Source organism: Macrotis lagotis, chromosome 8, assembly GCF_037893015.1.
Source record: "Macrotis lagotis isolate mMagLag1 chromosome 8, bilby.v1.9.chrom.fasta, whole genome shotgun sequence".
NCBI lineage: Eukaryota > Metazoa > Chordata > Mammalia > Peramelemorphia > Peramelidae > Macrotis > Macrotis lagotis.
The window spans coordinates 42,822,657-42,835,717 of record NC_133665.1 but is presented as its reverse complement, the minus strand read 5'-3'; the positions used below and the strand labels follow the sequence as shown (position 1 = coordinate 42,835,717).

Below are 13,061 nucleotides of genomic sequence, written 5' to 3'. Positions count from 1 at the left end.
AATAGGAAAATACAAAGGAACAGATGAGATTAGCAATGTGGTAACCCATTCATGCCTACTCGTCTTATGTGACAACTGTTCACCAAATCAAGCCACTGTTTACCAACAACCTCAGAGCACCTTCCATAGCCATAAGATGCTTTGGGAACAGGACATGGTACATTAGGAAATGTGGCACCTGGAGGTAAGGATGCCTGGGGTCAGTATTAAGTTGAAATCACCTAAGGAATTGATGCTTGGCACTAGGAAAGGACAGGGGTAAGGAGTTTGTAGGATGGTGAGAATAGGGTGATGATGTTGATTCTCATAGTAAGAGTGAGATAACCTATTTTCTCACTCCATTTAGATTGTCGTGAACCATCCCTCCCCCATCAATTGCTTTAGGGGGTAGTGGCACTGGGCTAAGGTTCCTACTTTGGAAACTTACTGTAGATGACCCTGAGTAGTAGCAAATTGCTCTATAAGATTAATTTTTCCCAGGAGTACCCTGAATCCCCCAGATTCTTCAGAAGCAGAACCAGAAGTTTATTCCACAGTCTAGATTTCTGTTGAGTTCATGAATTTGTCCTTTTATTTAGTGGAGGGTAGGAAGGAGTGGGGAGAGAGAAGGGTTACAACCAGATAATGATAATAGACCGAGGATCAGATGCACAGATGACTTGGCTGTAGAGTATCCCAGCCTAGGTAATGTTCTACACCTCGAACTCCTGAGAACATTTCCAGTGCACAATGTAATATAGTGCTACAATTTTTGGCCTTCTACCATAGCAACACTAGTACAAATTTTTTCCATGCATCTCATTTCCCTAAAAGCTCAAAGTACTTGAATACAAAACCCATGATGACAAAGCTCCTAGCTAACCCTTTAGCACATATAATAGCAGGCATTCCTCTAAGCTAATCACAGAATTTTAAATCTAAAGGATAAAGGTTCAAAACTCTGATTTTGCAAGTAACAAAAATGGAAACCTAAGATAAAATATAATTTGCCTATAGGTAATTTTTTGAAGGTAGCAGGGACTGTGTCATATACAAAATCAAAGATCACAGATTTAAAACTGGGGGGAGTTTACCCTGGTTCCCTCAATTTCTAGAAGAAGAAACAGATTCAGAGACATTGAATGGTTTGTCTAATATCCCATGATTAGAAACCTGACTCCAGATCTAACACTTTTCCTACTATATCATACTGTCTCTCCCATGGTACCTTACACAAAGCTATTTAGTATATATTGATGGAATAAATAAGTGTCATAGATCTAGAGCTAGAAAAACTTGATAGTGAGGAAACTGCCCAGGGAATTTAAGTGATTTGCTTAAGGTTGACAGTGTTGACAAATGGAACTCTTTCTACTGTCAGATTTTGTATCCTGATTATCCGGGGAAATGGGAATGATTACGTCTAGGACCCATCTTGATATTGACTATGCAGCCCTTAGCACAGTGCATAGCATACAATAGTTGCTTAATACATGCAGATTGATTATACTTCTTTGTGTAAGTGACCCCTTCCTGTAATCCTACTTGACAAATACAACCTGCTCTATTCCCAGTTTGGAAGGATATGAAATTATTTACACTTATTTTATAAGTTTGCACTCTACTGAAAGGCCAAGTTCTGAGAATAATTTCAAATTTTTTTGGTATGGCCCTGTATGGAAAATCTTAATGTCAATTTGCTTTTCTCTATGAATGGCCTAAGCAGAGGTTTGTGAATTTGGGGTCCAAGTTGCTTCTATTTAATTGTTGGTTCTCTTGTTTATGTCTGTACCTTGCTGAACCTTGCCAGCCCACTTCCAACAGAGTATATATACAAATGATTGAACTCTTATCTTGAACATTTGTCATCTTTGATAATTTTACCCCAATTTTGAGGAGAAAATGTGCAATTTTTTTATCTCCCTTAGTAAGTTGGAGTCAGTATTGTAACTACTGGACCCTCCCTCTCAATTTTGTTACAAAATTGCCCAAGTATTGCAAATATATATATATATATATATATATATATATATATATATATATATATATATATATATATATGAAAATAAACTAGATGCTTCCCCCCCAAGAAAAAATAAGTCTTTTAGGTTAAACAATATAGTATATGCCCTTAAACCTCCCTCCCTCCTCCTACTCTTTTATTTTGTCAAATACCTAAATCAGATGACATATTTGTGATGTCTGCTAATTCTGTGAAATCAAGCAACAAGATCATTTACACAGGGAATTGGAACATGGTAATTATTGACTAGAACACGAGTTATGGTATTTTACATATATATTCGGCCACCGTCTTGAGAAGCAGCTGAGTTAATTGAGTTACGAGCACACGTTCCAGCAGGCACAACTTGGCTTCAGAAACATCTCCTGTATAAGAAGAAAGGTCCATGTTCCTGGTATTCCCACCTCTGAATCCAGAGCGACTGAAATCCTTGGAGTGAGGCCAAGATTGAGCCCCCAGTCCACACTGAAGTATCCCTTTCAGGTAACACATTTATTGTTGGTGTGTCATTTGAGCATATCTTAGACATCTCCTTTTGCATACGGACAGGAAAGCCATTCAACATGGTGCTGCCCCCACACAACAAAATGTTATTCATGAGGTCCCTTTTGAGGGCAACATCACACTTGTTGATGCAGGTCATAGTCTGGGTGTGAAGGCCCATTTGCATTGATTTGATAAGGGAAGGCTTAAAGAACATCTCAGAGCACAGGAAACGTTCTTGGCCAATAGTAATCTGTTCTCCATCTGGAAGCTGGTAGTTAATCATGTCATCTTTGATGGAGGAGCTCTCATGGACAGGATCAGAAGCCATAAAGCAGTATTTCTTCTTGATGTCTTCTGCAATGTTTGTTTGATCTTCTGTAAAGTGCTTCCCAGATTGATTCATTAATGTCATTAGATAGGCAGTAAGGTCAGAGCCAGCATAGTCTAGCCTACCTGTGACACTTAGTAAAGGATATCCCTCAAAGATTGGGACTACATAGGAAACACCATGGCCAACTTCTACTACCAAACCTGTTGTCTTTCCATAAGAGTACATGGACAGTCGAGATTGATAAGCTATGTGCATTGCTGGAGTGTTGAAGGTTTCAAAGAGCATCTCTGCATACTTCTCCCTGTTGGTATAGGGACTCAGGGTAGGATCTGACACCAAAACAGCATGTTCCTCTGTAGGGATCTTCATCTCGTGCTGAAAAAGATATTCCCAGATATCCTGTACTGAATCCCAATCCACAATAATACCATGTCTCAGGGGATTAATTAACTTAAGGTGGATATTGGGGTACAGGAGCTCACGTCCAATAAATGTTTCTTTTCGGTTGTCTCCAGTTTTAGCGGTCTCCATATAAGGTTTCCCTACCGTAGATGAAATCATGTGACTAGGCCTTGGCTCTCCAGCATAGCCACATTTACAGTAGCCCGTTCCAATGTCAACAACCACTGCTTTAGTTTTCTTTACTCTCTTTGGTTTCTCCTTAACTAATGTGGAAAGGGCATTTTCTTCAGATTTCTTCTTATTATTGATAAGCAGTGCCTTTTTTGCAGGACCTTCTGTCAGGGAGGCAACCTGGAAAGTCTCAGGCTCCTTTGAAAATTGTTCAGTTGCTTTAACCAGTAGAGCTCTCTTTGCTGGACCTTCCCCTATAGTCGCTACCTGTGGAACCCATGTCTTTGTGAATGCCATATTTTTTCCCCTCCTCTCATGGATGGCTCTTTCCTTAGACTCTACTGGCGTAATACAGAGGAAGAGGCCAAAATCAAAATGGTGACTTCAGAATATTCCTGACAATGACATCACTGATTGTGACATAAGGCAACTGTTGGTACAGCCTGGTAGAAAAATGATTTTCAGTCACTGAGAAGTTTTGTCCTGCTCTAGGATAAATCTTGGATTAAAAAGAAGTTGGTCATTTCTGGGTGCTCTTTTCCTGAGGTTATCTACTTTAAATCTCTCAAACCTTTTTTTCCCTTTCTATACCACTTGATATACAATACTGTGGGTAGTTTCTTTTTCTTTATCTCTTTCTCTCAGTGGTTCTCAGTCTATGATAAATGACTACAATGGGGGAAATCATTGTGGACTAACCTACTTCCTAGTATCCCTATTTACCACCACCCCTCAGAAACACACACATGCCACCAGATACATATCCCTTAGAAAATGAGATTAAATGACATTTCTTAAGGTAAATATAAAAATTATTCATGCCAGAAATAAAAATATTTTTTTCTGTCATGACAGTGTTCAGTTAGACTTGCTTACTATTCAATGAAAAGTCCCTCAAAAATTAAGATCCAAGGAGCGGCTAGGTGGTGCAGTAGATAGAGCACCAGCCCTGGAGTCAGGAGTACCTGAGTTCAAATCTGGCTTCAAACACTTAATTTCCTAGCTGTGTGTCCTTGGGCAAGCCATTTAACCCCATTGCCTTGCAAAAAAAACCTAAAAAAGAAAAATTAAGATCCAGTACTTGGTAATTTAGCTTCCTGGAATCTGTTCTCCACCCCATTCCCTTACTTGCACCCTTAGTCACCATTGCCCTTTGGGATTAAAAGTATTCTGGTTTATGGTCCTATTCAGCATTACAACTCTGTAAAATTACAGTGAAGACAATTTAAAGTAATATTAGAAAAAGCTTATTATAAACAACTATAAAACTAACAAAAATATTCAAGAATGTTTTTTGTTCATAATAGAGAAGCTTATATATTTTCTATTCTTAAAATTGAATGGAACAGTGAGTATATTAAGGAAATATTGCATGAGGAAATTCCCTTTACCTCTCTTTATATTAGTACTTTCTGTTCAACTTTTATTCTCAGAACAAGGTATTCCCAAACTTTTTGGAATCAGGACTCTTTTATACACTCAAAAACTTTGGGTATGTGTATTCTATCAATATTTACTGTATTAGAAATTAAAGCAGATAAATTTTAAATTATTTGTTTCAAAATAAGCTCATTACATGTTAAGAGCATATATAACATCTTTTATGGAAAATGTCTTCTAAAACAAAAAATGAGAATGGAATTGTTTAGCATATTTTGACAAATCTCTTTCATATTTGGCTTAGAACTAGATTCTCATATTCACTTCAATCTCTTACAATATTATGATTGAAGTATATAAAGAAAATTCAGCCTCACATATGTAGTTGGAAAAGGGAATATTTCAATAGGTAAATAATATTTTATTATTATTATTATAAAAATATTTTTGAACTTACAGACCTAGTAAAAGCTCTAGGAACCTGAGAGTTTAGGTGACTTACTTGCCCAGGGTCACACAGTCAATATATATTAGAGGTAAGTTTTGAACCTAGATCTAATTCTAAGACCAACCTCTTTAACTTTATCTTGCTCTAATAGCACAATAATGGGCTACAGAAATAGCACTTGTTTCCAGAAGATGAATAAAATTTGTTAATATTCACCATATATATATATATATATATATATATATATATATATATATATATATAATTGCTACCATCTACAAGAGTAGTAGGTAAAGAGCTCAATAAATCAGTCCCAGATACTCATGGGTCATATTTGGTCCAATTGGAAGCCCTGTTGCCCCAAAACCTTACACAGTGCAATCTCATCTGAGTTTCTCTCCTTCCCTTCCTTCTCTCTTTTTTTCCCCATCCCTACAAAGCATTCTCCCTATATACAGTGGGACAAGTGAAGCATAGATTTAAAATATATTGATAATGACATATAGACAAGGCATCTTCTACCTCTGAGTCTGCAAGACTCCAGTGTTCTTTCCTCTAAACAAGGTGTCTGCATACTGTTCTCCCTGAGGTATAGTACTATAAAACTAGGCAGATTGTGAAACTGAACTGTATAGGCCTGATCCCTACTGCCAGACTAGTTCTCGCTTGAATCTTCTTTCCTGTCTAAAATGTATGTATCTCCATACAGAATGTGCATGTGTCTGCTACCCATCAAGTGGGCCTTAAAATCTCTCCAATTGTCAAACTGCCTTTTAAAAGGTATTCTGGATTGGTATAGCCAATCTCTTTCTCAGTCATTGACCAGGCTCTCCTAATTCTATCAGGAAGAATTTTCACATTTCACAAAAGGTTAACAGTATGTTGTTAATATGTCTTTTTATCCTTTGCTTTCTGTGATCACATTAACTAGTTATATGGAAACAAAACCTACCCTTCATCCCCACTATACTTGTATATATATTCTATATATACTTTTATAAGGTGGGGGGGGGAAGCACTAGTATCTTCAACACTTTAGAGCTGTGCTTTGTGTGTGTGTGTGTGTGTGTGTGTGTGTGTGTGTGTGTGTGTGTGTGAGAGAGAGAGAGAGAGAGAGAGAGAGAGAGAGAGAGAGAGAGAGAGAGATCATGAATCATGAGATCTGTTCCAGGGAGAAAAAAGTAATCCAATTTGACTAAAATACACAGTACATGATGGAAAGTAGTATTAGAAAAGGCTAGGCAAATAGAGCTTAAAACCAGATTTTGGAAGGACTTCTGTTTGGCTATTAGGGATTCAATCTGTCTTACCCTAGACTAGTTGATCTCTCCCCATTTTCCTGTATATAACAATCAACAAACATTTAAATGTATACTACTCTGTGCTTGACACTGCCCTAGGCTAAAAAACAACATGAAACAGTCTTTACCCCTCAAGGAGCTTACAGGTTTTAAATACGAGGTAATTATTTTGGGGAAGGTAAGGTAGTGCCAGTAGGGCAGGGAAGGTTTTTCTCATGGAGGTGGGATTTGAGATGAGCCTGAAAGATTACTAGGAAATTGAAAACATTTTAAAAACTTTAAAAACTATCTTGCCCACCAGGCCAACAACTCAAGACTTCCTGGTAGTTACCCATGGCCCAACAAATTTTCACCATATTAAGGACTTCTTAAATACCTTTTCATTCATTCATTATCTCCCCTGATATAATGCCCGTTCCTTGAAGTCAAGATCTGCTTCATGTTTGTCTTTGTAACCTCAGTGTTACATGCAATCTGCTATGTAGTTGGTTATTCTGCTACTGATCTGACTGTTTCCTTTGCTAGCTCATCATCCATTTGATCATCAAGCCTTACAGAAAAAGTAAAAAAAATAGTCCCTGTCCTCAAGGAAATAAAATTCTGATGTGAGAGATAAACATGTAAAGAAATATAAACATTGTAGATAGAAAATAGGCACAAAAAGGTATTATACATATACATATGAGAGACATGTAAAGAACTTAGTTCATATGATATGTGTGTGTATGTATGCATCTCCTAGATAGAAGGTTGGCACAAGAAGCTAGGGGGACCAGCAAAGTTCCTTAACCACCTAGCCCTTTCCAGGACACAGTGATTAGAGTGCCAGACCCTGAAGTCAAAGTTCAAATTCGGCCTCAGAGTCCATTGGTATAATCCTGGAAAAGTCACTTAGATGCTGCTTGTTTTTTTTTTTATCTGTAAAATCTACCTCCCAGGGTTATTGTGAGAGAATTAAATGAGATTATTATAGAGTGCTTAGATACCAGCAGTTGTATCTGAAATAAATGTTAGCTATTATTTTTGTTTTATGCTCTCACTCCTGGCGATTTAATCAGCTCCCGTTGAGTTTGGTTGTCATATCTGTACAGATCTATAGATCCAACCCTTGCCTCTCTCTCCTGAGCACCAAGCTTGAATCATCAGTTTCCTATTGAGTGTTTCAAACTAGATGTTCTATTAGCAGCTCAAATGCTCTATCCATGTCCAATACAGAACTCATTATTTCTCCTTTCAAACCTATCTGTTTTTAAACTTCCCTTTTACTGTAGAGGGCACCCCCATCCTTCCAGACACCCCGGTTTGCCACCGTGGTGTCATCCTCCCCTCACCACTCTTGCTTGACATGGGCAAACAATTGCCAAATGTTGCTTCTATCTTCACAACATATCTCACATGTGTTCCCTTCTCTCCACTCACATAACCATTACCCCAGTTCAGGTACTTATCACCTCTGTCCTGGAAAACTAAAATAGTTTCCTTGTTGCTTCAACCCTTTTACTAGCCTCTGGCTCCTGTATGAATTTGAACTTTCTTATCTCCCTGCCTTTAGGTTCACGCCATCCTCCATGACTAACAAATTCTCCTTATCCTGTCTTTAACACTTGTTAAAATGATATCATTCATCCTTTAAGAATTAACCCAGGGGCGGCTAGGTGGTGCAGTGAATAGAGCACTCACCATGGAGTCAGGAGTACCTGAGTTCAAATCTAGCCTCAGACACTTAATAATTGCCTAGCTGTGTGGCCTTGGGCAGACCACTTTAACCCCATTTGCCTTGCCAAAAAAAAAAAAAAAAAAAAACCCAAACCTTAAAAAAAAGAATTAACCCAAATGCTTACTTACTCCATGAAGCCTCTTCTGGTTTCCAGTTGAAAATTATCTTCCCTTCCTCAGATTTTATACATGTTCCCCACTTATGCTTGTCTTTTCTGTTCCATGTTAAACTTACTTGTGTATTATGACCTAGATTAAAAATCTGAGGGAAGGAATCATGTCTTACTCATATTCGTATGTTCCCCAGAACACCTTACCTAGAGCAGGGCTGGGAACATATGACCTCAGGCTGTACATGGCCCATAACATCATTTGGTCTGGTGCTGCCATGGCAACCACACATGGGACTCAAAATTCAATTAATTTCGGAACTTTTTAGGGGTAAATTAATTAAATGTTTCACCAAATATGGCACGTTAATTTTTAAGTTGATAATTTTGTATGGCCTACAAATGATGTTCTAAATATTCAAATGACCCTTGGCATAAAAAAGTTTCCTCACCCCTGACCTTAACATATTAAATTTTTATTTATTCTGTCTTTTAATTGCTGCTATAGAGCTTAATAATAATGCTAGTTTCACATTTTGTTTTTATACTGACCTTATGAACATCAAAAAGAAAAAAGAAGGCATTCCCAAATAGGTAGAACAGTAAAAAGAATACGGTATTGGTAAATAGCATTAGCAGCTTTCATTTGTATAGTACTCTAATTTGACAAACAACATTTACCAAAAGGATCCCATTTCACTCTCAAAACCACACTGTGTGGCAGACAAGATAGTTAATATTTTCTTCGATACAATTCCTGAGCCTCAGTTTCTTCAACAAAAAATCTAGTCACACAATTAGTGACTGGAGTTTAAAAAAAAAAAAGTTTTCTGATTACCAGTCAAACTCACTTTCTATTATTCTATGTTGCCTCTTAAAGTAGTGAATACTGGATTTATTTCATTAATAAGGTAAGCTCCTTACAAGTCAGTATCTTCTCTGCGACTTCTAGTTTTTAAAAGTACTTGTATTCTTAAAGTGATTTACCTTGAGTCATATAGCCAATATATATTTCAAGGGAATTTGATCCCAGTTCTTCCTTGCTCCAAGACTTGCTCTTTATTCCCTATGTCTCTGCAACTATAGTTACTCAATTAAGATTTATAAAGTTATGAGCTGTATCTTATAATAATAATCCTATATTTTATCAATATATGTGAATCATAATTTATAAATTTTTATATTTTCTCAAAGAAATTATTCAGGGGAACTTTAAATCTGGACCTGCCTGATTCTTTAAATATAAGTGTTAACAACACCTTTAGAGGACTCATCCCTTCTTAGCAAAGGAATAAAAAGGGGAGAGACAAAGAGAGGTTCTGAGAATAAATGACGTTTGGAGGTTTAAAATGAACTGATTATGCATTTTCCACTGGATAAAAACTTTTAAGCGAAGAGTTCACATGCATTCAGTGCATCATCACTGAGAGAGTAAAAACTCTAAGTATGAATGTTTATTACATCACAATTATAGCGATCACCATGACATCCACCAGGGAGTGATCCTAGCTTATTTCTCTCCACAGTTCTCAAGTATGTGGATGTGAATACTCAGTCAGGGAGGCAAATGGCAATGAGGAACAGCCCCAGCTCTAGGCCCATGCCTATAGGATCTGCCAAAGGTGATCCTGGGGAAGCCAGTGTGATAATTAATGTAGATGAGAAATCCATGGATAATGGAATACCAACACAGGTGAAGATGAAAGCAAAGAAAACCCGGAAGGTGAAAGCACTCATCATAGACCTCGGCTCCCAGTATTGTAAGTGTGGCTATGCAGGAGAACCAAGGCCCACCTATTTCATCTCATCGACAGTCGGTAAGCACTTTGTAGAGACTGCCAACTCGAGAGACAACCAAAAAGAAACCTATGTTGGACATGAACTTTTGAGCACAGAAATACCCCTCAAATTGATCAATCCTCTCAAACATGGTATAGTGGTGGACTGGGACTGTGTCCAAGATATCTGGGAGTACATCTTTCATTCAGCCATGAAGATCCTCCCTGAGGAACATGCTATCCTTGTTTCTGACCCTCCTTTGAGTCCCAGCAGTAATCGGGAGAAGTATGCAGAATTGATGTTTGAGAATTTTAGCATTCCAGCCATGCATATTGCTTCTCAGTCCCAGCTTTCCATCTATTCCTATGGCAAGACCTCAGGACTGGTGGTAGAGAGTGGCCATGGTGTCTCCCACGTTGTGCCCATTTCAGAGGGGGACATCATGCCAGGCTTGATAGGCCATATGGACTATGCTGGGTGTGACCTTACCAATTACCTAATGAAGCTATTGAATGAAGCTGGGCACAAATTCAACGATGAACACCTACACATCATGGAGCACATCAAGAAGAAGTGTTGTTACGCAGCATCTGATTTGGATGAAGAGTTCAGTTTGCCCCTTGAAGACATACGGGTAGATTATGAACTCCCGGATGGGAAACTGATCACTATTGGCAAAGAAAGGTTCTTGTGCTCTGAAATGCTCTTCGAGCCTTCCCTAGCTGGTTCCAACCAGCAGGGCCTGACCTCTATGACTGCTGCCTGTCTTGACAAATGTGAGGCCTCCTTTAAAGAGGAGATGATGGCCAACATACTCTTATGTGGGGGCTGCACCATGCTGGATGGCTTTCCAGATCGCTTCCAGAAGGAGCTGAGCCAGCTCTTTCCTAATGACAATCCCCTTGTGGCAGCAGCACCAGAAAGGAAGACGTCTGTATGGACTGGAGGCTCCATCCTAGCCTCACTCCAAGCCTTCCAGCAGCTCTGGGTCAGCAAAGAGGAATATGAAGAACGAGGGAATGCTGCTATCTACAGCAAATGCTAAGCCACACAGAGGCCCAGATGCCCCAAGCAGCAATACCATGACAATGTTAACACATTACACATTTACCGACTTTCACATAAAGCTTTACCCTGAATTGCTTTGGTGGCACATTTGTCAGATTTGTGAATAAGGTGGCAGCATTGTGAAAGTTTGTGATAATTTGAGTTACCATAAGAATTTTGAAGTCCACGAAGTACTTTTCTAAGAACTTTTTGAGGTAGCTAGCTAGGTAGTAGTAGAAGGGAAGGGTGGTTAGGTGGCAGTGATATTAATTGCAGTAATATGTATGCATTTCTATAGCATTCTAATTTTTACAAAGTTATCTTCACAGTAATGAGAGGATAATAGTGGTGGTAATCACAGTAAATATATTAAAATCTGTATAAAATGCTTTCTTTGCAACCTGGGAGGGATGGGAATAATCATTTATTCAGTATTTTAATTTTTACAAAATTTGTACTTTCCTCACAGCAGTATGATGTATAAATGGATAGTTTATGTCCTTGGCACCTAGAAACCAGGTTTCAAATTCTATTTCAGATATTTACTAATTCTTTGTGACCTTAGACGAGTCACTTAACATCTCTCAGACTCAGTTCCTCATCTGTAAAATGAGAGGCTTGTAAGAGATATCTCTAAGGTCTTCCTAACCTTAAATCTATGGTCAGGTTTGGGGGTTTCTTTGCTTCAGATTCATGGTTTCCATCACATTGAGGAACTCCCAGTTTGACAACTCTTTCCACTGACAGATTAAAATGGTTTTCGAGAAAGGTCTGGAGCACTGAGGTTAAGTGATTTGCTCAGAGCTAAAAAGCAAAAATGGTGCTTGACTCAGTTTTCCAGATGCCAGGCCAGCACTGCCTTCTCTATAAGATAGGTGTTCTAAAGAGGCATGCTGAGGGGCCTTTGGAGCATTAACCAAAGTGCTCTGCATTCTCTACCAAGTAAATGAATGAAGCCTTTGCATAGCCAGAAAGGCTGCATTTTTAACACTGGCAGGATAATATGGTCATTCTTTCTGACTCTCAGAATCTTCTGACCTCCCTCCTGCCAGTATTCAGAAGGTGAAGATCATACCTTTCGCCCAGAGTTTTGATGCCATAAACTGAACTTGTGAGAGGGTAAAGTTACCTCTTTTACCCTGGCTCTGAGAGAAATGGGTCTAGTGGTGGAGTATGTGTTCTCTGTAATTTCTTCTTGGGTCAGGTGTTAGAGGTGATTCCTACCACTTCACTCCTGGTCCTTCGAGCCAGGATTCCTTCAGAAGCTTGCAGCCAGACTGCCCAACAAAGGAGCCTGGAGAAGGTAGAATACCTGGAACTTGAGTCTGATCAGGGTTTAATTGTTTTCTTTTCACTGAACCCAGATGACCCTGGAGGAGAAAGTGAGGCTGGTGATATTGCACAACCCTTCCTCACTGGTTCTCTTTGAGCGGGGAAAAAGAAATGACCTTTGAAGTAAACATTCCTTTGTAAAAACTACTTAATGATTAAATATAACTGAGGTGTCAGGAACACTCCCTACATTTAAGGACACATCATTGGTAAGGTCTAGAACCAATTGCATAGAGCCTTCTCTTTTAGACTGGTACTTCTTAGGGGAAGGAGAAACTAGGTAGAATCTAGCTAGCCTTCAGGTAGTGAGAGCCTCAGAAATAAGTTACAGTGGAATAAACATTCTTTTTAAATTGAGGTGAGACTTGAGGAGGTGAAATTATTTGCCCCGGTCACACAGCTTATAAATGTCAGTCCAGGCCTGGAATCTAAGTCATCTATTTTCCAGAAAACCGGAAGAATTTTTTTCTACCTCAATTTTCATAAACTCTTTGGCTATCTAGGCTCCATGTTTATGAGAGAAGCATAGAATGTTTGGGTTATGATATAACATAGA

General features: G+C 38.6%; 2 protein-coding genes across 4 annotated transcripts; one reads left to right on the top strand and one right to left on the bottom strand.

Moving 5' to 3' along the window:
* Positions 1–2,214: 2,214 nt before the first annotated feature.
* On the bottom strand, positions 2,215–8,588 carry LOC141495438 (actin-like protein 7A). 3 transcript variants are annotated; one of them, XM_074196748.1, is made up of 2 exons: positions 8,363–8,588; positions 2,215–3,835 (listed from the first exon to the last, which is right to left on the bottom strand). In XM_074196748.1, the coding sequence occupies exon 2, from the start codon at positions 3,687–3,689 to the stop codon at positions 2,355–2,357; it is 1,335 nt and encodes a 444-aa protein (XP_074052849.1). In that variant the 5' UTR covers positions 3,690–3,835; positions 8,363–8,588; the 3' UTR covers positions 2,215–2,354. The 3 variants fall into 3 exon arrangements, with proteins under 3 accessions (XP_074052849.1, XP_074052848.1, XP_074052847.1); XM_074196747.1 differs by having other exon boundaries at positions 2,215–3,891; positions 8,367–8,588; XM_074196746.1 differs by having other exon boundaries at positions 8,367–8,588.
* Positions 8,589–9,819: 1,231 nt separating this feature from the next.
* Positions 9,820–11,265, top strand: LOC141495440 (actin-like protein 7B). The gene has a single exon (XM_074196749.1). The coding sequence runs from the start codon at positions 9,915–9,917 to the stop codon at positions 11,169–11,171; it is 1,257 nt and encodes a 418-aa protein (XP_074052850.1). The 5' UTR covers positions 9,820–9,914; the 3' UTR covers positions 11,172–11,265.
* The last annotated feature ends 1,796 nt before the right edge of the window (positions 11,266–13,061 follow it).

Excerpts from the sequence above, each read along its gene's own strand:
- LOC141495438 (XM_074196748.1), bottom strand. The coding sequence starts at position 3,689 with ATGGCATTCACAAAGACATGGGTTCCACAGGTAGCGACTATAGGGGAA.
- LOC141495440 (XM_074196749.1), top strand. The coding sequence starts at position 9,915 with ATGGCAATGAGGAACAGCCCCAGCTCTAGGCCCATGCCTATAGGATCT.